Source organism: Coturnix japonica, chromosome 19 (assembly GCF_054131305.1).
Source record: "Coturnix japonica strain WE chromosome 19, WE-NBRP24, whole genome shotgun sequence".
NCBI lineage: Eukaryota > Metazoa > Chordata > Aves > Galliformes > Phasianidae > Coturnix > Coturnix japonica.
Window position 1 is genome coordinate 8,701,724 of NC_140681.1, and position 24,965 is coordinate 8,726,688.

Sequence of the window (24,965 nt, forward strand, 5' to 3'; positions counted from 1 at the left end):
CCCAAATCCTACTCCCAGATAAATTGAGGTTATGTGAATTACTCCATTACACTGTATGTGTGTATATATGCATTTATTAAAGGAATGTGGTTTCCTTGATAGAATTATCTTACTAATAGCCTCCATTAATCAAAACCTCAACTTACAGTGGCTTTTGTTTTGTTTATATCCTTTCAGTGCATTCATTTTCAAATTATCACCAAATTAATCATCTACTGTACTTTAAACCAACTGCCATTTGGAGAAGCTGTTCCAGTTCCTCTCCATTACACTGAGCATTTAGTTCTTAAGGCGTAGTTCAAGGCTCTGTTTAGCCTGATTCTGTCCTAAATCTAATTGGAATCTGATAGAGTCTTCCTTGTAAATGGGTCAGTCACACAAGGAAAAAAAAAAAAAAGCCATCAAACATAATCTTAAGATTGGGAGGGGAAAAAAAATGAGAAAGGAAAGGAAAAAAAGAAGATAATTTTATTTCTCTTCATTGATACCTGCCTGGTGGTTAAAAGAAGGATTAAAATGAGGTCATTAAACTTTCCTTCGAGACAAACTCCAGACCTCGGTGGTAATATGATTAATCAAATATAAAAGTGAAGCTACCCTGAATGAATAACTCATTTTTATAAAATATCTAATTACTGAAATGTCGTCTGCTGTAGAAGAAGAAGGGTGGGGGGTGGAAATTAATTGCAATAACAATTCAAGAAGATAAAGTTTTTCTGAATTAGGTCTACACAAGAAGCTAAATTGAGTTGATTAAGTAATTTTGGTTTCAGGAACACCCTTGATGGAAGTTAGTAGTAATGAATTTTTCAGGCCTTGGAGTTTAAATTGCCAAAGATCAGTGAGTTAAAAAAATGGGAGCGATAGTTTCATTACAGATTTCAATTTTCTGTCACACACACAAAAAAAACCAAAAAAATATTAAAAAAGAAAAAAATGATGCTCTATTGGTCTCTCTCAGATTGGACACGTGTATTGCTTGGTGTAAAATCAAGAATAATGCCACCTCTGCTCTCTGTATGAGAGCACAATCGCAGCCAATTAGTGCTCCTGTAGCACCTGGAGGCTGCTCCCCCAGCACCGTGCACAGCAGTGAGCAACTCCAGGAATCACAGCACATATCACATAACCCAACCTCTGCTCACCTGTGGTGCGCTGCACTCTCCTGTCTCATTGCATTGATACCGATATGGGATGAGTGACACGTGTGTGTGCCCGTCATCAGCACTGTGGCAGTGCTTAATACTGTATTTGAAGGTTTGATCCCAGTGTCCCAGTTCTTCTCCCAGCACAGAGCTGGTATTGGGGCACAGCCCTGCAGGCACATCTCACCTCTCTGCCAGGTGTCCCAGCACATACCCCTTTGCAGTGGATTATGTCATTACCTTGAAAGTACACAGCGTCTCAGGAACTGATGCAAGCCTGAGAAATTTAAATACATTTTGTGACTCTGTTATTGCGAGGAACTGAGTTAAATCCCCTTCTGAAGTTGGCCACCTCCTTCAGGTCTGCAGGTTTTTAATTCATCAATATTCTGTTGCCTTAAAAACAGTTGCTTCCAAGCGTTGTCATTTTAAGAGGATATATATCTGGAATTTCGTTAAGCACATTTTGGTTATGAAATCTTTAGTGACATACTGGGGAAAAAAAGAGGAGGAGAGAGAGAGATTTAGCAAAGGATTTGGCAGTGCTGTGAGTTTTCTCTTATCAGACATTTCTAAGTGCCCAGGATGCCTTAACACCTCCCAGCTGCAGAGGGAAGGGTCAGAACACAGACTGCAGACAGAATTAACAACAGGGAGGAAGTTTGAGATCTTTCACATAATTTCTGTGCATCGGAGAGTTTTTCAAAGCCTTCAGCTTTGTGCAGGAGCTTGCTTGAATTGCCAGTAAAATAACAGGGAAGAAGTAATGTTTTCCTTCCTAGGTGTCCAAGTATATTCAGGCCCCCTCTTTTCTTCAGCCTGATATCCTCCCCTCTCTCACTGCATTCCTTTTCTCTGCTATGTGCGCTTTGTCTTTTCCATACTGAACAAAATCCAGCTCCCTTCTCTTCCTCATGGTAAGTCTGATGAATCACACAGCACTTAATTTAGTCATCACTCTGTGCTCTGAATTGCTCTAAGCAGGAAGACGTGCATATTTCTATTGCTCCTGCCAGGTTGCAGTGACTCCACCAGGTCCCAAGCTTGGGAACACAGGTTTCCTCTGCTTGCTTGTTTTCTGACCAGACCTCGTGGGTTTTCCAGCACCTGATAGCAGAGCTCAATGGTAGTCATTAAAAAGTAAGGAAATCCCTCAGTGTGTTAATTCTGAGTCTCATCTAGAAACAACAGAGATTTCAATTGCAATGCAGAGCAGGTTTGGGCAGAAGTCAGCATGCAGACAGGGGCTACATGGGAAACTCAGGTCAAATCTCAATACTAGGATTATGGCCTGCATAAAAATTCAGTTTCTGAAATACTCTTAAAGTTCTCACTTCCCCAAGTAACCATCTTTGGTTCCCAGAAGCACACGAGCAGCTTTTATATGCCTTAAAACATGAAATAATAATAATTAAAATCTCATTATGTGAAATGGGCGGTTATTAAGGAAACCCTAAACCAGATTTATCAGCTTAAGGCCCTTTAGTATGAAACTTTATTACAGGGGCCTGAGTGGAAACATTCTCTTCTATACACACTTCACCAAGAAATACAGAGTCAGACCCTTGAAGTCCATTTTGCTCACTTAGGAGCTGGGTGCTGTCGCATCATTTTTGTCAGCTTGGCTTACGTGTAAATTGGGAAAAATACATTTTCGAGGTTGTGTTTGAAACACTGCAGTTATTTTCTACTTTGGACTTTGAAGAAAGAGAAAGAAGTATGAGGTCTGACATTCCAACAGATGAATTAATGCCACCTGCTTTTAAAGAAGTGCATTATTTATAGTGTTTACACAGGCAGAAAATGCAGATACAAATGACCATAATGTCTCTTCAGAAGCGCACATCTCTGTCTGCCTCCCTGTGAGCACCAAGGACTGAGCTCTGGCTGCTCTTGTTGGCCTGCAGTTGGAGAAATATGAGCAGCTCCTTCAGCTGAGGCCAACACAGTGCAGAGCTCAGCAAACAGAGGTGCAGGTGGTGCAGCTCATCCCTGCATGGTGCCCACCACGCACAGGGATCACTGCCAGCATCCCCTCCTCAAGCTTTTCCCTCTCCAATGAGTATCACAGGGCTACACTGCAGCATGCTGCTGGGGCTGAAACACTGATCTGGGCTGACCTAATGGGTCACAGCAATTTGTGATGCTCTCAGGATCTGCCCCAACCCAAGGGCTGGGATACCTGTATTGCTACAGCTAAAGGGAAGCACAGAGCTGTCAGCTGCTATAAAGCACTGATGTATCTGTGCAAAAATGTTCCATTATATAAATGCATATATATATATATATATATAAAGGGGTTTGGGGTTTTTTTTGGAGTTTTTTTTTTAAGAATGAAGCTTTTGTAGGCACCTCCAGCAGTTTTAAAACCTATGCCTTCTTTCTTAAAGATAGCGTTACTAATTGCACCTGACAATCAAGCAGTCTGCTGAAAGGTATGAGCTACCTTTCCCTGCTGCTCATTCTGCAGGTAAGAAACCAAGGTGTGTTAGACAAGAGAGCAAATGAAATGTTCAAATTGTTCGTGTCTAAAACTTGAAAATAAAAGGCCATGTATCAGATGGGACTTTTAACATATACTGTTTCCATTGGCTCCTGAGATGATAAAATCTTGTATTGTTGAGTGTAACAGTTGTTAAAGGTCACTGTTGCAAAGGCCTCACCATTTAGATGAGATAAGATCCCGTTTTGGATAAATTCACAATTTTTCTTCCTAACAAGGAGATAGTATCAGGATTTGAATGTACAAGAGTGCTGGGTTACAGATTAAAGGCTTTTGTGTTCTGGAAACCACACTATGCCAGATTTCATGAGTTTCAGTGAGACGTGCAAGTCCCCAAAGTCAAGTAGGTTGATTAAAGTGGTTCTTTATAGCCTTTGAAATAGAGATAAAGTACAACTTTCCTACACGGGGTTAATGTAGATTTTTTTTTTTCCTTGACAAGGCTATATACCGTTCCAAGGACTTAATTTTAATCTCTTTTTAAACCTTTCATAAGAACGTTGTAAAAAGCTCCTTTGTGTTGTAATGTATTTTTATAAAATATCTGAATTTCTATGCCAACTCTGAGCCTCGTTTCATAAGACATATTTATCTGGGAAAGGCTACCTGCAGCAGAGCAGTATCTTGTGGCATCATTTCTATGGCATCTTTTCAGACCAGCACAGGAATGTAGCATCTGATCACGACAAAAATTAGTGCTCATTGTCACGCATGTAAACTTCTTGGGTTTTTAATACCCTTTTACTGTTACATGTATCTGAACTCCTGGTGAGTACTCTAAGAGTCTTCGAACTGAGCTGAAAGCCAGACCTCTACATTCCTTCCTCAAGGCAGTGATGCTGAAATGAGAGGGTTTTCATCTGCTGCTTGTGGAAGAAGGGGATATAGCCCAAAGCCTTACCTGCAGCTCTGAGAGCTCCTCTACAGGTGTGGGGGTATTTCAGTGTCACAAACTGCCAACCATGGAGGCAGATCCTTCCCAAGTTGTTGAGCCAAGTGCATGCACTTGGCTGGATGAAGCTGGATGGCCCACAGCGAGCCATGCCTGCAGCCCAAGCAACTTGGTTTTAGAACAAGCTCTGTGACAGCTGGGCCTCACAGCAGCGGAGCAGAGCTGTGAGCTGGCAGGAGTGTGTCAGGCTTCATAGGTGATGTTTGGGGAAGCATTTGCCACATGGCATATAAGAATCTGAAGCAGTCAGTGTGTGCATGGATTGGTTGTGGAGCAGACCCAAGTGAACACAGGGATGGTGTGGCACAGGAGCTGCTGCCTGGGTAATGCAGAGCTGGGCACAGTGAGCTGCTTCCAAACAGCTCACAGACATCAGGGCTTGGAGGATGATCATCATTCAGGAGCACACAAGACTAGTTCGTTAATGAAATGGAATTAAGAAATTCACATTTCAAAATCTGATCTGCATGCAGAATATGGACAACCGCGTGTCAGGTCACTTCATTCACAGCACAGAGATTCAAGCACATTCATGGTCTCTGATGTACAGCAGCAGAGGTGGAGCAAGAACCTGGAGTTCTGTGTATTGCTGTCATAGAAACTGATGGTCGGGTGCGACCATGTGGTGGGACAACCTGCAGACCTCATACAGTCATCCATACAGCGAACAATAGTGGAAATTAAAGGTCGGAGAACTGATAGTGAGGCTTAGGAAAACAGCAATTAGGCTTCTAGAAAGAAAAGCTAAATCACCGGTAGTAGGAGTAAAGGGAAGAAAAGAAGATTATTGATCTAAATATCACATTGACGGATACACAGAGTACAGTGTAGAGGTTTTTTACACCTCTGGGCTTTCTCAGCCCCCACAGTAAAAAATGCAGGCCTGTAACGATGGAATAAGAAGCGATCAATTAGGATGGCATTTGCTTCTTTCCACACTGCAATTGGGCAGGCACATCACAATTAATGATTTATTAGGAGATTTTTGCTTATTTTTTTTTTCCATTGTACATAGATGGCTGCAGCAAGACTGTAGTTGTTTATTAATTTGTGTGCATTCAAGCATCTTTGTTAAATAGCATGTGGAAAAGGTAAACATTTGGCTTGCAGTGGGATTATGTTGCATAGTGTATGGTGGCAAACTCAGCCTGGCATGCAACTCTGGGTGTTGGGTTCCCTGGCTTCACTCTCACATAAAAAGTTTTCACAGCTTTTTATTGAAAACAGCTAGGAAAAGGCAAGCACACTAGAAAAAAGGGATTCCATTTAGAAGAAAGCCTGAATAATTATCTCCATATCCATCTGTTTCAATTGAACACCTCCCTAGGAGTGGCTGCAATGAGCTAATTGGTTTTACTCTGCTATGCATGGCTTCACAGTCCAGACTCCAGATTTATAGCACACAGTCAAGACGGTGTGTGAATTCATCATTTGTCCCCCACATCAATCCTTGACTCCTCCTGAGTGATATTTGTCTGCGTGTTTATATGCTGTCAAGCGCTGGATGAGACAAAAGACAAACTCTGGGATTAAACAATTTTGGTAGAATCTGATGCAACCGGAAAATCAGAATGAATTATTACCTTTCCAGTAAGACATGACTTCAGACAGGCCAGCTCTAGAGGAATGAGAAAAGGGCTTTTGCCAGCATGTGCATTTATGGAGAGAAGGAGGGGAAAAAGAAACCGTACAGAACTGAAGAACTTAAAAACATGCCGAGTTCAGAACAAATTCTTATCTCAGAAGGGAAGCGGAATGTACAACAATCAGCTATAGAAGTCTTTCTGAATGGTCTCAGAAAAGCACTCTGGAAATTAAGGACTTCAAATGCAACAATTGAAAGTGAAGCTAAATGAATTACAGGGGAATACGAGTAAATGCTACAAGTATAGGTCAAGCAGTGTTTTATCAATCTTATGTTTACTCTAGCAGCTCTCGTGTTGCCCATTGTTTTACCTTGTTTGAGGTGATATGCTTCTCCTTATTTGAAAATCAATTGTAATCTTATGAAAGAAAATGTACAGCAGTGGGAATGCTGTAAAGCAGCACAGTGAAAGATAGCATTGTTCACTATCTGGAATTACTCCCAAGTAAGGAGGGAATGATGTTAAACAAGTGTGTGTAGCTCTGAGTTGCCATCATTCCTTTTGCAGATGCCATATAATGTCATTACTTCATTTTACTAAAAGTAAAGACATTTGTAGGCAATACATGTTACAGCATTTACTTACACTAATGATAGTGGGAGAGTGTAAGGAGGAAACATGAGCTACATTTTTGATTCCCAGTGGCTGCTGATCCAAAGCTTGTAAAAGTTGTTCTCATCTTTGTGGTGCAGCCCTCTAATATTTGCCTCTTCACCTGCATAGCTTCAAATGGGTCCTTTGATCCTAGTGTAGTTATTGTTCTCATCAGAAGAATACGTGCCTATATAAACGTGTGGACAGTATTTACCCTTAGAGCTGCACAGGACTAAATCATTTCCCAGATATGCCTAGTAGGTGTCGACAACTGAGTCTGCTCCTGGATTGCTCAGCATATGCAGAACGCTTTGAGTTTTACCCTAATAGAAAGCATTGTGGAGGATTATGATCCTCCTTCAGGCTTTACATTGAGATATGTTTGTGTACTCAAGATTTTTGATATACCTCCTATTTTAAAAACATGCCTTATTGTAAACTATATCACTGCAGGCCAAAAGCAGATGTTGTCATGGCTGTAAAATCTGTTGGTTATTGTATGGTATTTGCCCGCGCATCCAAACTCATCGGCAACACCTGGATTATCTGCTGAAGGTGTTAAGCAGCCTGCAAAACCAGTCCTTGTCGATGTCTTAAGTACAGTTGATAGCTTTCTCTTAATCCTGTTTGGTTTTGTGTGGCATAAGCTTGGCAGTAGTGGGCAAAACTGTGATCCAAGGTCAGAGATTGGCAATAGATGCATAACATGCTTAAATCCTTTGAAACTGCAACAGATACGATCCCATGATGTTAGCAGTGCTGTCATCTCCTCAAAGAGAGTGGGAGCTCATCAGCTTGTCATTGCCGGCATGCCATACAACATTAGAGTAATGTAACAGGCAATAAGTACCATAGATTTAGTAGGAGACAGTCCTGCTAAAGTAATCTTGAGTTCTTTTGAGTAGGTTTCAGACAAAATTGGTAATAGGAGTGTACATATGACATAATCTAATGGATTTTTCAAAAGGCTTTTGATAAATTTCCATATGATATTTCCCCTGTTTAAGCTGTGTGCCACAGAGATTTCAAATTGAGCAAGAGAATGCGTAAAGAATGAGTGAAACTGTGGGAAATAAAGAGAAAAGATCTATAGCGTGTGCTGGAACTAGAATCTACTCTCAGCATCCCACTGTTCTTCCCCACCACTCATCATGTCTGGAAAGAAATACCATCTGCATTCACTAATGAAAACTTGTTTAGGACAGGTGTGTACCAGTAAAGAGGGAAAAATGCCATTCAGGATACCACTAAAGAGCAAATTTAGATTTACATTAACATAGGGCAGATTGAATATTTTTGATGGCAGTAGTGGAATAATATACAGTAAACATAAGCACACTCAAGGGCGCCGATGGATGTGTATGAGTTAGTACTGAGAAGGGACTCTTGTGCTAACAAAGGAATGATTTATTATCATTTACATAACCTGGCATTTGTGCACACCAAAGGCCAGATTTTCAGAGTGCTCTGCTCCTGCAGTTCGGGGCCAGGCTTTGACTTGCAAACTCAGAGCCAGCTCCTATCATTTCTCCAGTGTTTAATTTGCCATATGTCAATCAGAGTGTTGATTTGCAAGTGCTGATAATAGGCAATGTTAAGAGATGAGCACATGTGAAAATTTGGGAATGTGTCTTACTGGCAGCTTCTGAGCTCCATATACTGGAAGTTTTCAGAGGCCAGGATCCCTGATCAGCCATATGATAAATCAAGGCCTGGAAAGCAGAGGGAATGCAGCTAATGCATCAGGATATGCCTGAACTGGACGTGCTCCATGAAAATCAGCTCTAAATGAGAGCATTAAGCACCAGGAAGGGCAGTGGCAAAATCACAAGAAACGCTTTAAATAATGAGACAAAATCAAATCAAGTGCAAGAATGAAAGAAAAGAAATCCTCTGAAGATGGAATAAAATGCTATCACTGAAATTTGAGGGAGGCAAAATACCTTATTTTAAAGGGACATAGTCTTCATAAAAATGGCACATTTTAACCTGGCGTTTTTACCTTCTGTTGACATTAACTGTCTGATTGCTCCATAGAATGAGAGTATCAGGAACATTTCTGGTTTTCCTCGGGCACTTGCTGATATGTGGGCAGTGGGTGGGTGAGAGTGACTTTCCTCTCGTTTGGGCCAAAAAGTGAATCTGGATTTCAAAGGGTTTGGAGAAATATGAACAGCAGAAGTAAGAAGAGTCACTCACAACAAGCAACCCCGTGGTCCTCTCCATGGGACTGAGGGATGTGTCTGTGTGCTGTTTAAAGGGAGTGAGGACGTAGCCATGAGAGCCAACTAATAGTCACATCTGTGACCTCTTCTGTCTTTTATTTGCAGTATTCGGGGGAAGTTCCTGAGAACAGAGTGGAGGTTGTGGTTGCAAATTTGACAGTGATGGACAGGGACCAGCCTCACTCCCCCAACTGGAATGCCATCTACCGCATCATCAGCGGGGACCCCTCTGGCCACTTCACCATCCGGACAGACCCCGTCACCAATGAGGGAATGGTAACTGTGGTCAAGGTAAGTGGGAAGCCAAAGTAATGCCATATTTCTCACCCTTTAAACTCACTAAGGCCAAAAGGATTGCCCAAAGACTGCAGTTATTTCATGCCCTCTCTACCTGGGAGTGTGAGTGCTTCAATATGTTGTTTTCCCACTTGCTGTGTGAGCATCCTGAATACTTCAAGCTATGACAGTGATTCTGGGTTTCTCCCACCGTAAGCTCTCATAAACTCTCACATGCTGAGGTCAGCTGTCCACATCAGAGCCTGACCCGATCCTTTTGAGCTCTGGCTGTGGGGCTGGTGTCAGGACAGCCCAGTCTTGCTCTGTCTGTCACCTTGGGCAAAGGCTGCACCTTCTTCTTTTTGAGCCTGTGAATAGGGGGTGATATTTCACTGCAGGGGATCAGCCAACTGATCTGCAAGGAGTGCAGGAGAGATTTCAGGAGGTATGAATTTCCTGGTAACAGAAGAAAAGTAGTGAGATTTTCCTATGAGTTGCTTAGCAAAAAATGGTTGCAGAAATTTTCCTGAAGTCAGGCAATAAACAAGGAGTGTGAACCACATCCTAAGTGAAGGCTGCTTCCACATGTTAGATCATCAGTGGATCTTATCCAATGACTCTGAGAAATAAGACTGTAAATTTTCACTACCTCTTTCCTATATACATTGCCATCAACATTAGGAGAGCCCAAATCCTTGACAAGTGTCAAAATCTGTTTCCCTTCTTGCCTCCAGAGAACATGCCTCTATCATTGCTTGAGAGTTCACTCCCCACTCCCTGAGACCATCAGCCCAGGCAATGAGTGCTCCTGCAGTAATTACACACAGTCAGAAACTACTGGGTTCATTCATTCAGCGTTCACTGAATCTCTTCCCAGAAAAGATGCCTATGGATGCTGCCACTGACTGCCATGAAAATGAAGGCATCATGAATAGGCTGCTGTGATCTGTGGGAGCTTGCACTGCACGCACTGTGTGCTGCATCTGAAATGGATAATATGTGCTGGCATGAACAAAGACTTCTGAGAAGTCTGGCCTGCTCAGACAGAAAGTTTTAATCAGCTACTTAGGATGGAGCACCTGTGTTTAAAGAGCAAGCTGATTAAGGAATACCTCTGTGTTGAAAAAATAAAGCCCCACTCCCTTGTAGCTAACAAGATGCAGTCATCCTTAGTATTTACAGTTTGGATATTAGAAAAAAATGATGCCCAGGGAGGCTGTGGATGCCCCATCCCTGGAGGCATTCAGGGCCAGGCTGGATGTGGCTCTGGGCAGCCTGGTCTGTTGGTTGGCAGCCCTGCATATGGCAGGGGGTTGAAACTAGATGATCATTATGGTCCTTTTCAACACAGGCCATTCTGTGATTCTTTGAATGGCAGTGAGTTAATGCTGGTGGAAGCATGTGAGCTTGCGAGCTTGTCATGTTCTGTGGCCCTGGGCTATGCATGTGTGTCTGCAGATGCCACTTTGCTGAAACTTTAATGAAGACATCATCTTACCTGCTAGATGATATTTCAGCAGGGTCCTCGTATTTATCGCCCTTTATTGCTCTGTAATGACATTTGACAGCTTATCTGGTGCAATGCTGCTCAACCTCTAGAAGCTTAGCAGTAGTTCTAGATGCACATGTGTACGGACACATTTATGCATTTAAGTATACCAGTATGCGTATGTCTGTATTTTCTGCCTAAACAAGGAACATTCCACAAAGTAAAATGGGACTATTTAACCTGTGTTGATATCGACAGCCAGTCTGAAATTCAAATGCCAACACTCTGACTGAAAGCAAGAGAGGAGCTCTTAATCTAGTGCAGTGTCATGGCTGTAGTTTAAGGCCACGTCAGAGTGAAGAGCAGGGATTTACAAGATCATCTCTGCTACGCAAGGATTTTTGCATAATGAACCATCCTTTATTCAGAACATGCAAGCAAAAAGCAGGGCAGATTTGTCAAGACACCATAGATGCTGGTGTTGACTTTGCACTGCTGCGTAACCCACAGTGATCACAATGCAAAGAACCACATGAAAATCCTATCTTGTCAAGCTGAGCTCAAAGCTTGAAATTGCATTGAATGTCTTCCATATATAACCTTACCTTATCCTCTTGGGCGCCCAGAGTTTCTTACCCTTATCAAGCCTGTGAGGCTTTTTGGTGTATTTTCAGCAAGGAGAATGAGTGAAATTGCTTGTGATTAAATTTTCATGGTGAAGAAGGGAAGGCTCTTAGGATTCCAACTTCTTTGAAAGATTTTGTTCTTGGTTAATAAGTGAATATGCTTAAAGGCTAGGGGAGTGTGTGAGCACCGAACTGGGTGGCCAGTTAGCACTTGTTCTTCGTAGCACAGCAGCAGGCTCTTGCTGGTTTGATGCCTGGTAGAGGTTGAAAACACAGGTAACAAATTAATTCAAGTAATGAACCTTTTATGTACAGATCCTACATGGCTGGATTTTTCATGTGGCTCTTTAGGCTGGTTATACATAACTCCTCATCACTGTAAGGAAAGGGGTTTGCATCTGGGCTATAGCAATTACAGACAGTGCAGAGAAGGGGATGTTGTAGAGAATCCAAACCAGAAGCCCTTTGGAGTTCAGATGGAGCTCAGGATGGCCATTCTGCAGCTGCTCTCGGTAAAGCTGCATCTGCCACTCCGGTCCAATCACCAGAAGCATAACATTTCCTTTTTCTGTTCATGCCTTTTCCAAACCATTTCCATAACCAGACCCTAATCTTCAAAGGAAGCCTTGATCAAGGGGAGAGAGCAACTTCTTACACAGCTGAGACATCGCAGAATCTGGAGACAATCTCCAGGAGCAGCAGTGGCTGCCCTGTGGCAGCTGGCTGAGTGAAATGTTATTATAAACTCTGCATGGATCAGAGCTGTGAATTTATAATGGAGATGCTTCTGAAGCTGCAGTTATTATTTGCCTCAACAATAACATAAGGCAGATTTGTTCTCTTTAGTTAAAAGTACCTTGAGTAAAGGGGGACACGTGGCAAGCCCTCGGCTTCACTCTGCTGCGTCTGGGCAGGAGGTGTTTGTGAAGGAAGTGAAGGTGAAGGAACTGCAGGCTGGTGTTTTAGAGACTAAAGCATGATTCTGGGACAGCCTGTGAGGTGGGTGTTACAGGGTGAATCCTGTACCTGTGCTGCATTTCTGCATCCCTGGTTTTGGAGCTCCCAGGAAAGAAACACAGCAGGTGAGTGAGCAGCTCCACAGATTTAAAGGAAAAAAAAAGAAAAATAAAAAAGAAGATTTAAAAGACCCTGATTCAGTAGATCTGTGTGCCATCAGTGTGTGTCCGATGCACCATTAAACAAGGAACCCATTCCTGCATCTACCCCCAGTGCTGTTCAGAGCCACCCCCAGCACTGGGAGCTCCTGCAGTGATAGGGTGCTCCTGTTCAGGACAAGGTTAGCAAACAGGCAGCAGGTGAAAAAGTACAGAATGGAGGAACATGAATTATAGGTGCGTGTAAGGAATTGAGGAACTGTATTAGTCAAATTGTTTTGAGACCTCAAATAGTGTTTGAATGAGAACTTTTACCATCCATCTAATTTGAATGCAGCAGAAGTCCGTGAGTCAATGCTGGTGGGTGTACTGGGAATCTTTGTGCTTCCTTTTATTTATTAAATGTTGGCCCTGCCTGTCAGGAAACCATTTAGCAGTAGGAGCATTTGCACTTCAATCGAATAGAGATTCCACTCTTTTACCTTTTGCCCCTGAAATTTGTTTCTCTGTTGTAGTCTCCTCTGGTTGGATTTCTCTCCTGACAATGCTGTATTTTAAACAGACCACAGAAGCCAGCTCTGGCTGATGTAAATCTGTGTGGCTGTACCAAAGTCAATGGAGCTGTGGCGTTTTACACCAGCGAGGTTGTGCCATGCCGACTCAGCACTGAGCTGTGAGCAAGAATGGTTACATGCATACACTGCAGAGGTGTGATGTTGCATAGCTCAACTCCCTGGTAGATGATTAGCAACTTCCCTCACAGTAATTAGTGGGATGGATAGGAAACTATTATATTGCTTCTGCTTGGTCAGTTATGCCAGCAAAGCCCTTCACTTCTTCTGGCTGCTTAGACACAGCATCTTCACATGCATGTACACAGGGATCTAGGAGCACCCAAAGAACATCTGTGCAAGCACACACTCAACCTCCAGAGCTGACCAGGTGCTGTTCCTTGAGGCTGAACCTTTGCTTATGATGTTACTAAATAGGAAAAGTGAGAGCACTTCAGGCTCATGGATCCACACAGGCTGCCCTGGCTACTCAGTCAGCAGCTGTGAGTGCAAATAGAACGGTTCTGAGCAGGCTCTGCCTGTTGCATTTATATCAAACCCTCGGTGGGTTTGTTCATTCTTCAATGCTAAACTAACACCGGTAGCTTTTGGTTTGGAAACTACTTTGTGTTGGAACCAAGCACAGGGCAAATCCTCCCTGGTGGCTGCAATTTTTACTTTGTGGTTGTTTTGGGTTTTTTTAACTATTTGGCCCTTGAAATACTGGAAGACCAAATCCTTGCTGGACCGAAGCTGGTCTGGATTTACCCCTTCAGAAGAACTGTGCTCAGAAGGAAATGAGATGATGCAATGACTTTGATATCATCTGCCTTCTAAATCTTGCAGCTTTCAGCCAGAAGGTAGGAGTTATTCCCTGCTTGGCTCTATTCTTGCTTGCTTGTTTGTTTCAGGCAGTCGACTATGAGATGAACAGAGCGTTCATGCTGACAGTGATGGTGTCCAACCAAGCTCCCCTGGCCAGCGGAATCCAGATGTCCTTCCAGTCGACAGCAGGAGTCACCATTTCAGTTACGGATGTCAACGAGGCGCCGTACTTCCCAACAAACCACAAGCTAATCAGGCTGGAGGAAGGAGTGCCCACGGGGACGGTCCTCACCACCTTTTCAGCCGTAGATCCCGATCGCTTCATGCAGCAGGCAGTGAGGTGGGAGAGCAGGCAGTAAGGTTGGAGCTCGGGTCTGCATGGGGAATTTCAGCAGCAGCTGAAGTCTAATTCATGAGCTAACGGATGTGGTAGCAGTGCAAGACCTGGCAGGTGCTTGCAGCCTCCGTTGGGTGCTTGCAGAACACCCCATGAGCTGCTAAATCCCACACACAGAAGTTTCTTTTTTGATCCCAGGCTGTAAGGACTGTGGTGTTTTTGGCAAAGCACGAGCACTTTGTGTGACCACAGCAGAGGCCGCATAAACCTCCATCAGTGTTGATATTTTATGTCAGGAAGAGTGTGCAGTATTTCACCTGGCACAGCGCTGTCTGGTCTAGAGAATGATTGTTTATTCACTGCCTTGTTCTTGTTGTCTTTAGACAGGTATTGCAGCTGCTAAGGAGAGAGACCCTCCAAACTAACAAGCCAGTTTTTCTTCTATTCATTTTGAAATACTGGTCTTGGAAGGGCCTTTGTTTCACTGACATGCATGGCAAGGCTGGTTCTTCAGAGGAGAGAGCAGTTTGTTTGTGGCTGAATGCTCTCATCCCCAGAAACAACATCTGCCATTCTGGGGGGAGGACTGTCTCTGCTGAGCCCTTCATGTGGTCGCACAGTGCCTGTGCAGGGTTTGTACGGCTTGCTGTAAATAAGAACAGCAAAAGTACTTTTCCCTGGGGCTCCCAGGTCACACATTCTGTGAATCGCAGAGCACTTTGCTTCCCAGCACAGGTACAATCTCTTTTACTGCCTTTTCTTCAGGGTAGCCTGATGCCAAGGAAGCAGTGAGGTGTTGTTACAGTCCTGTAGCCATGCAAAGGTATCTTTTCTTCCTTCACCACTGACAATGGTAAATTAGGGAAAAAAGATACCCTAAAATCTAAGCTTATGAACCTATGGTGAGCAGTTCCCAGAGAGCTGATCCAGCTGCTGTTGCCTTGCACACTGTTTTCAAAGCCTGTCTCCAAATAGTCTTTAATAAAGTGAGGTTTTACAAATACAAGATAAGAAAGCGGGAGCATCTCCATGCAGGCACAGCTTGGCATGGCCAGTGTCACACCTCAGGTTATCCTCATTAGCCACAGACACATTCACATGGCCAGGCTGGATCTCTGGTCATTTAGCTGTGTAAGGGCAAGAGACTCACAGCAATGATATTAAAAAGAAATGAAAGCATCCCAAAGGGTCTAGCTCCATAAAATGTAATTCTTTCCTTTGGCAGGGACTTGTGCAACTGTGCCGTTGCTTTCCTGCTCACATGGATTCACGCAGCTCAAGTTTTGCTTTGAGTTTCAGCTTCAGGCAGCCCATTTCTGGAAAGGGATATTCACCAGCAGCCAGTTGTTCTCCTGCTTGTGTATCTCAAGACAAAAAATTGATATCAAACTGTCAGCAGGTCTGAGCTCCCCGTGAAATAAGCTCAGCTTTTGTTTGCTCATTTCAGTGCTTTATAGCATGGCCATTTATTAGCTTCGAGTTTAACCACAACTCAAGCTCTATAAAACAGAGGCAGAAATCCATAGCCAGGAAGAGAAGAGAAGCAAGAAAACAAGCAGGTGAAAAAGTCTGGAGAACGTGGAAAATCTTTGCCTAGAGCATGTTAATAGCTGGCCATATAAGACCTAAACAGACTGGGGCTGAGTTGACCTAATACAGAAGAGGGCAGAAATCTGCCCCTAGATCAGGCATATGTATACAGTGATCATTGCATACCCCATTTACTCTTGGCTGCAGAATCCTTGGACTAAAGAGCTCCCAATAACAGGAAGCTGACGTGTAAATGGCACTTTAATGGGGCGGGGGGGGGGGGGAGAAAAAAAAAACTTAAAAAGGAAAGAAATAGACAAATTGAATAATTGTAGAGGTCAAAAACCAGCTACTCAATTAGTGTTTTGTTTGTAAACAAAACCGCTTATCCAAAGGTCCTTTGAATCATGGGTCAGGAGTCCAGAAAAACCTTATTTCAAGCAATATTAAGGGTATGTCAGTGAAAAGACTGCCATGTATTTATTTCCTTTCTCTGTAGATACTCTAAGCTGTCAGATCCTGCAAACTGGCTGAACATTAATGCCACAAATGGTCAGATCACTACTGCTGCTGTCCTTGATCGAGAGTCAGACTACATTAAGAATAATGTCTACGAGGCCACATTCTTGGCGGCTGACAATGGTGAGCCCAGGCTTCACATTGTTCATGCTTCAATAAGACTCTAATGTGATGCATTAAGAGAAATGATGCCCTGACAGAGTTGTCAGTATAAGTTATCTTTTTCCCAGGTTTTTATGGTCAAAAATGTGAAAGTGGGATGGGAAATTGCTGGAGTAAATTAAATGTGCACAGTATACGGAGAGTGTTATTAAGGGAAAGGGAGGGCAAATGGAAAATCGATTTGGGGAGTTCACTGTAGCGGTGTAGCCTGAACTTAAAAAAATATCAAAGGGATGTGATCTCCAAGGGCTGCTGAACACACCGGTCCTGGTAATTGTCCCAAAGGCACTGATCAGAGCATCCAGGAAGCCTTCCATCAGGAAGCCAGAAATAATTGCAGGGGATGGCAAGAGGGTATTAAAACTCCATTGAATTGCGATGGCCTTCATGAAAGGTGTCTGTCTGTCATCAGAGCTAATCTCTGTCTGTTATGATTTCTGAGATGTCCAGCCACCATCAGAGCATCTGGATCCTGGTGTACTTTATTATCAAAGTTACTGAAGCCAGCACAGATCTTCTCACAGAGAAATCGTGGCTTGCCCTCCTCTACTCATTAAAGATCACACAGTGCTTTCAGCCAAATTAACTGTGAACCTCAGTGCCAGACTCACTCTAGGTCAGCTCCACTGCTGCCTCTTCCCCTCTCCCACCTTCAGTTTCCCCCTGCGGGGTGCTGGGTGTTCACACCAAACCTGAGCTACTCTTAAGTAACAGAATTCAGTTCGGACTTGGTGTATTGTTTAGACACGGTGGGTGCTCTCAGGATGGTTTCTGTGTTAGCTCTTGTTGTCCCTTAGGCTGAACGGTGCCACGTCTGTCTTAAGTAGATATGGTGATGCTTGAAGGGCTATATAAAACTTGCTTACTGTGGGTTTTCCAATTTCACTTCAGTCATTGCATCTTGGGTCACAGGAACAAGGCAGACTTGAAGAGTTTGAATGCTAAGCAGAAGTACCACACAGCCAATTTTGCCCCTGCTTTGTGCCATCAGTGGTAGGGCCACCTGATACATCCGAAGCTTCCCCTCTATGAAGCATCCAGGGCAGAGAAATCCAGAACAGCCCAAGGACCTCTGGGAGCATTTATCTGCAAAATTCCCAGGGCAAAATGGATCAAACGAGCTGTCTAAGGCTATGCGCAAAAGCAGTGGTACAGCTTGAACCCATCAAACTAATCCTCTCCATCTGACCTTGCAAATCCAGGGCACTTAGTACAACATGATCTGAAGTTAACCCCTTTCCTTGGCTTTGGCACTGATGCATCAGAACCTCCACATCCATCATTCAGAAACTCAGAAAGTGAGGACCTAGATAAATCTCTGTATTCTGAAAAATTAATCTATCACTGGTATATTGCAGATGTTAAAATACACATAAAGCAACACCTTATTTAAAATTCTGTCTAGAGTGCTTAGGATAACATCAAAAGTTTCATCTAGACTAATAGACTCTTCATATTTCCCCCAGCTTCTCTGGTTTCATGTGCTCATCAAAGAAAGGCTCTGTGTTGGGGTTTTTTGGTGGGGATTTCTCTTTCTTTCTTTCTTGAAGCAACAGCATCTTGTTTCCTTAATTTCTTTTTGCTATTTTCAATATATTATAAAGAAGTAGTTTAGCCAAATACTCCTTGGAATACAGCAGTTTAATGTAGATGCAAGAGTTGCACATTCCCCTCTTTTTTTTTAATACTCTTATTGCTGTTCCAGTCTTAACTTCAGGCAATGGATCCATTTCTCCACTGAAGTGTGTTCTGTTCTAGTTTACATCTCCTGGGCACAAAGTGTGAGGAGCCTTTGTAGTGCATCAGAACCTTCTCTCTCCACATAGGACAGCTGAAATTATATGAAATGTTGCATGGTTTGCAATACTCGGATATGAAAATTTCAATTTCCATTTCTCCTGAGTTTACCACTAAACTGAACTCACGTGCACAAAGAACCAAAAATAACAGGAACCTGGGCACAGTAACACCCCCATACCCATGCAAAACTGCATTTGCATGTGAAGTGATTGCAGAGTATTTCAGCTGCATGCAAGGCAGTGTCCCTCAGGACAGCTGGTTTGCATTCAGCCTATCTCAGAAGTTGTGGAGGAGCTTAGACCCCGCATTCATCCCAGCAAATAGGTAACATGAAAACAGTGCAATCACTTTGCTTGGTCCCAGAATTCTATTTTCACGTTCAGTGCTGGTATCCTGATGAGCTGTCTGTCTCTCCAGAAGCTTTAAAGGCCGATCAAAGACATTGTTTTAAAGGGAGGCCTACCCAGTGCCTTCAAGATGAAAGGGTGAGATCAGTCATTGAAGAACTTACGTGGGAGTCATGAAAGAAGGATTTCCAAGGCTCCTCCAGAGTTTAAGGTTCCCTTACGAGAAAAAGAAGCAGAAATGGGAAAGAATGTAGACAGGAAAGCCCATCGATGCAGAAACAACACCTGAAAGGCTAGTGAAGGGAAGGTTTGTGTAGCTTTGTATCCAGAATGTAAAGAATTGCTGAAGCAAAGCTACCTGAGAAGGGAAGCCTGAGCAGGGCTGTTGGATGTGTGCATGGGGGTAGAAATTAGAAATACCACACTATTTCTGGAGAAGCTGGTCACTGCTAGGCAGGGTATCGCTTTGTGTAGCTGGGTCACAGTCAGGCATACCTGGCTCATCATCAGCAAGAGGCTGGAGGACCAAGGCTGCTGCTGTGCTGTGCCACCCCTGGTGGCTGGGACAAGTGGGGAGAGGCTGAAGAACTGTACAGTGGGACATACTGTTGCTGCCATGGATTAGGAGCAGCCCCTCACATTTGGTGATGACTGGCTCTCACTGTAGGCTTTGAACAGGGACCTTTCGCTAAAGCTTGGACTGGCTGTGGAATGCGTTATAGAGTTGGGCTTTCTTTGGAGCACTGTAATAGTCTGCAAATCTACAAACTGGCTAGAAGGTGCTACTGCAAATGCTAGCCGAAGGATTACTCTATTTGTTTATGTTTTCCTTCCATGCCCTTTTCTTCCTCCTTTTAGCTGTCTTTTCAGATGGTTTTTCCTCTTCAAAACAGCAGTTACCAGAATTTGCACTAACAGCCTGGCATCACCTCCTTGTATTTTTACCATTTGACTAAAGACATTGCTGTAGGCTACAAATTTGCAGAGCTGAACCTCCACGTTCTGCAGGAGTGAAAAACAGCACCATTATGAGGCTTGGGGAAGTTTTAATAATGCCTCTTAAAGCAAGGGACCGTGAATGTGCAGTATGTCCCTGGTAAGGTCCAAGGAGGGAGGGAGAAAATCCTGGTTTATTGAAATTGGGAGGCAGAGTGAGGATGGTCCACTGTATCATATCTTCTGCTTCCCAAGTGATGGGCATCAGTTCTTGTTCTGCTCAGGTATACCCCCAGCCAGCGGCACTGGCACTCTGCAGATCTACCTAATCGACATCAACGATAATGCTCCTGAGCTGCTGCCAAAGGAAGCACAGATCTGTGAAAAGCCGAACCTGAATGTCATCAATATAACAGCCGCAGATGCTGACATCGATCCAAACGTTGGGCCCTTTGTCTTCGAGCTGCCAAGTGTGCCATCTGCGGTGAGGAAGAACTGGACCATAACACGACTGAATGGTAAATGGGGCAGGCAATCCTAAGGACATTTGGACTCTGATTCACTAATGAGGCCACATGCAGTTTCGAACTTCCAAACTTTCTGACTTTTTTATCTGATTTTTATTTTTTAAAGCACATTATGGCTGATATTATAGACAAGATAGTTAATCAGAAATGATTTGTATCAGACCTGCAGCATAACTCTAAGAGCCTTGGCACTTGGCTTTTTTTGATGCAGTTCATAATTATGAACGGTTATCAGTACTGAACAGAGTATAAATCATCCATAATGGCCAAGGGGAAAAGAGCTATTATCAGTCTTCCTTATGTTCCAGTGTAATTGTCATAAGCCACAATCAGGATCAATGTTCATTTCTCTGACCATAATTGCATAAAGGCAGCCTTTTAATTTACCATAGAACCAGGAGGGCTAGGTAAGTGTGAAGATTACCAGTATGTGAAAGGTTTTTATATTGCAGCATACAACCACAATTGGCCCTAATTGCTCCTCTGATTAGTAGTAGTTTCAGCAGAGGATTGAAAACATGGAGCCCAAAAGCTGGTTTTGCCTTCAGAGCTGGTCCCTAACACTGAGTGGCCTGTGCCCGTGTGATTTGAGGCTCGACCCCACCACCATGGTACCCAATGGGAGGGAACTTGAGAAGGATTGACACAACTGAGCAAGTCGTGGATGGGGTTTAGGCTTCCCAAATCCCCCGAGGAGGGTGGGCATGGCTTTGTGAGCCATGGCTGTCCATGTCTGCCGCACATCTGTCTGCCTTGGTTGCTCCAGGTGATTATGCCCAGCTTAGTTTACGGATCATGTACCTGGAAGCCGGTGTGTACGATGTGCCAATCATTGTGACGGACTCAGGAAACCCCCCCTTGTACAACACGTCCATCATCAAAGTGAAGGTGTGCCCGTGTGACGAGAACGGTGACTGCACCACCATTGGGGCGGTGGCTGCTGCAGGACTGGGCACGGGAGCCATCATCGCCATCCTGATCTGCATCATTATCTTACTAAGTGAGTACTGCAGGGGTGACACCACCGAGGGATATCACATTTCCCACCAAGCTCTCGTTTGTCCCATTAAATGCTTTATTTCCTAATGAGCCATACAAGCTCTGTGCAAAGGACTGAGCCGTGAGCTTTGGGCTGTGGGTGGTGACTGGCATGTGTGCATTCAAATCTCCTTTACTGAAATGTCAGCAGGGCAAGCATGGGCTGCACACTTCAGACATTCCTTTTTAAGGCTTCCAGTAGCTTTACAAATACTCATTACATCTGACAACATCCTGTAGGTCGGGTATATGATATGATCTGATTCTCCATGTTTGGCAAAAAAGGAGTTGGATAGCTTGTCTCAAATCCTATAGCAGAGTGCTCCACAGCTCTGGGGTCACTGCCTGTCTCTGTCTGGCTGAGGATGTACTGGTTCCCAGTTCCAGATACACTGGTTATGTCTGGCCCCTGCCAGAGCCAGTACACAGCTGTGATCTTCCAGTTCTTTAATCGAAAGAGAAAAAAGCAGTGGTAGTTAATCTCATTGCTTGTAAAATTGCAATGGAGAGGAGAAGCAAGGTCAGTTTTGAGTGTTTGCAAAGGAAGAATCTCTACTTTGCGGGGGGCACTTGGGCTGGGGGTGATGTAAGATAACACAGAGCCACATCCATCTCAATTGCCCGGCAATGCCATTAGTCCCAGATTTTCATGAGCATTGCCAATAACCATGTGTGCACACATTTTAAAATAAAAATGATATCATTATAACTTCAAGCAGGAGTTGGCACAGTAGGGATAGATAAAAATGAGTGCCGAAATGAACAATGAGGTAAATATTCATCAAGAAACACAGGATGAAACCATGGGGCTCCCATTAAAGCTAATGGGAATTGCGGTGCTAAATCACATTTAATTTTTACCCCCAATGTGTTTAAACAGAGAACAGACAGAGCAACGTATGCTACAAATGTCACCTAATGCAGTTATGACATGGTACATTAAGAGAGTGGGTCATCTCTGGGCAAATATCCACCCTCCTGGGCCAGCAGTGGAATATGCAGCAATGTAATTGATTTGCCCTGTCAGTTTGGAGAGGGAGCAGCAAAGCCATTGGCTGTGCCATCCCCATTCCTCATGCAGAGCATCCAAGCAGGTACAAACATCTCCACGCACAGCTACGATGTGCCCATTCTGACCTTCTTTGGGTGTGTGGTCCCAGCAGTGAAATGTTTGATGCTGTCCCCTTCACTACACACATCGGCTGTGATTGCAAGCACCTGTGGGCTTCACCACCCCATGACAGACTGGTTCCTGATGCTGAGTTCATAGAGGATGGGGACACAGGTCCCCAAGGTGATAAAACACACAACTTCCTTCTGCTGCTCTCATTTAAAACCAGTGCTAAAATGCAATTCAAAGAGTTGAAAATCTTATTGACTGAAATTAACATCAGCTGAAGGACATTTGATTCGAGAGATTCTTCTTTTCGTTTTCAGATACATTATCCCTTTTTAAATTACGGGTTTTATTACAAAAGCTTATTTTTCCATTCATTGTAATTCTAATTGACTTTTTTTTAATCATTGAGAGCTGCAAAGCACTGCATCAGTGATGAGAAATGTAATTTGCAACGAGCGGAGTTTTTCGGCTACCTCCTTCTGGTGTTTTGCCTCCTTTGTATCTATTTTATATCGTGACCTCTGAACAAGAGCCCACAAAAAGGCAGATGGATGTTTTTGTGTGTGCTCTGTTTGTCCATTTTAGAGTCAGAGGGTCAAAGTTTGATGGCTTGAAAAGAAAGAAGCAGCAAGGGAATGGGTCGGAGGGTGCTCAGGTGAAGGAAGTTTCTGTCTTTACCTTTGCTCAAAGGGTTTTTCTTCTTCCTAATACCTGATGTATTAGCTGCACAAATAACACAGTTAGGAGAAGAGCAAGGCAATAAAAAATCGTGAAGAGTGAAGACAATAGATTTCAAGAAAAACTACATGCAGAGTGAAAATGGGTCTAACAGCAGTAATAGCGCTTCCCATTTCTACAGAGTGAATAAAAGGAAGGAGAGTGCACTACATCCGCTATTGACACTTTGAAGGTCTTGGGTTTTTTTCCAAGCTTTCTGTAAAGGTGTTAATGGTGCAGTTTTTTTTCCACAAGTGCATGAAAAAGTAGCATTAAAAAAAAAAGGAAAAAAAGAAACCAAAACACTGGTAACCATTATAATATTGTCTTTGTGGACTAGGCAGGTATCTTGTTGTGAGAGACTTGAAAAGGAAAGACGAGAAAAGGACTTCAATAGTCTGCTAAACAGCTGAGGTTTTATATTGCAGATAAGAGTTACATTTTCTTCCCTTTTCATTTTTCTCTCTTGAATAGATGCAGGATAAGCACTATCTGAAAACAATTCTGTTAGCTAGCAGGAAAGGATGGCAGCCAATTGGCACACAATGGCAGTAATTAGCTGTCCATCCTCTTTTGCTCACTTCACTGAATTCCTGTTGGGTATAAACACCACCGTGCTGAGAGGGAAAGCACACATCCTCTTGACCCATCTCTCTCTGCAGTGGAGCTGCCAGCTGGGCTGCCCACCCCAACCCCTGTGGTCTGCACTGCAAAGGGAAGGAAAGCCATGCAGAACACGAGTTGGTGGGAAGCACTGGCTGTTTGTTCTCCTTCACAACGAAAGCTTGGGATCGTCCATCCTACTTGGGTTTGCTTTCTGTTGTCTGCATGGCTGAGGTCAGCCCAGGTGAGGTGGATCTGTGCCACATGTTCCCACCTCCACTGTCCATTCATCCCTGCCTTTGGCATGTGCTGAATGCACAAGCTAACATCCCATCTGATGTGATTTCAGAAGGTTAGAAAACTTAAATCGCTTAGCAAAGAAGAATATGAATGAGCCCAAATTGGATTACATGACCTATTATATTTTATTCCTCTTACTAACAGCCAGTGAAGTTTCTCCCACAAACTCACTGTGGTCTGAAGTCTACATTGTAAGTCACACCATATGCAATTCATTCAACATTTGCTCAGCACATGCTGATATGTGCAGAGGATTCTTGCACTGGAGATGATTTGAAACATTAGCCTCTACCATCAGTGTAAGCTTTGTCTTTGTAAAATGGAACTACTGCTCTAGTAGTAGTAGGCATTGAGTTCCTCTCCATGTGGTTGCATGAAGCAGGACAGGCTCTGGGTGCAGGTGAGGGGCGAGGAGGTGCCAATACCCTGCCATGCAGCACTGCTCACCCGGCCCCTCTGCTCTTACAGCCATGGTGCTGCTGTTTGTGGTGTGGATGAAGCGCCGGGAGAAGGAGCGGCACACCAAGCAGCTTCTCATTGACCCCGAGGATGACGTGAGGGACAACATCCTCAAGTACGACGAGGAGGGCGGTGGAGAAGAAGATCAGGTGAGAGGAGCCAAGAGCAGCAATCTCTATCAAAAACAGCAGAATCTCCATCCCTTGCAGTCCTGTACTCCTTGTTGTGGGTTGTGTTCCTGCTCGTTTATACCCAGGCAGCTTTATTGGCTTCCTTGTTTGGGACACTGTTTGATCCTCACCTAATGGAAGCGAAGGGCATGTGATACGTTGCTCAAGCAAACAATATGACTGCACCACTTAACAGGGATCGGGTCAGGGACTTTGCCCAAAACTTGCAAAGTTCTTACTCAGCAAAAAAAACACCCCTCACAAGTAACGTTTCTTTTCTCTCATCACTGACAAGTTATTTATAAATATTGCTCCTGGAGACTCAGTCATCCCCATCTGAGCACAAGAATAGTTTTACCAGCAGAACAAAGTACTGTTATAAACATCCAAACTAGCTGAGTATCTGGTTTCAGGCAACTGCACTGTGGGCTTAAATATTTCAGAAAGGAATCG

The 24,965-nt window shown here is 43.6% G+C and overlaps 1 protein-coding gene across 2 annotated transcripts in view; it reads left to right on the forward strand.

The window, feature by feature from the left end:
* The window catches only part of CDH4 (cadherin 4), a 400,908-nt gene that overhangs the window by 371,424 nt on the left and 4,519 nt on the right, over positions 1-24,965 (forward strand). For both annotated transcript variants that reach the window (XM_015881672.2, XM_085519661.1), the window contains exons 9-14: positions 9,171-9,356; positions 14,034-14,287; positions 16,314-16,456; positions 19,863-20,096; positions 20,872-21,105; positions 24,352-24,491. In XM_015881672.2, coding sequence (XP_015737158.2) covers positions 9,171-9,356; positions 14,034-14,287; positions 16,314-16,456; positions 19,863-20,096; positions 20,872-21,105; positions 24,352-24,491 — 1,191 coding nt within the window. The remainder of the gene's footprint in view (positions 1-9,170; positions 9,357-14,033; positions 14,288-16,313; positions 16,457-19,862; positions 20,097-20,871; positions 21,106-24,351; positions 24,492-24,965) is intronic.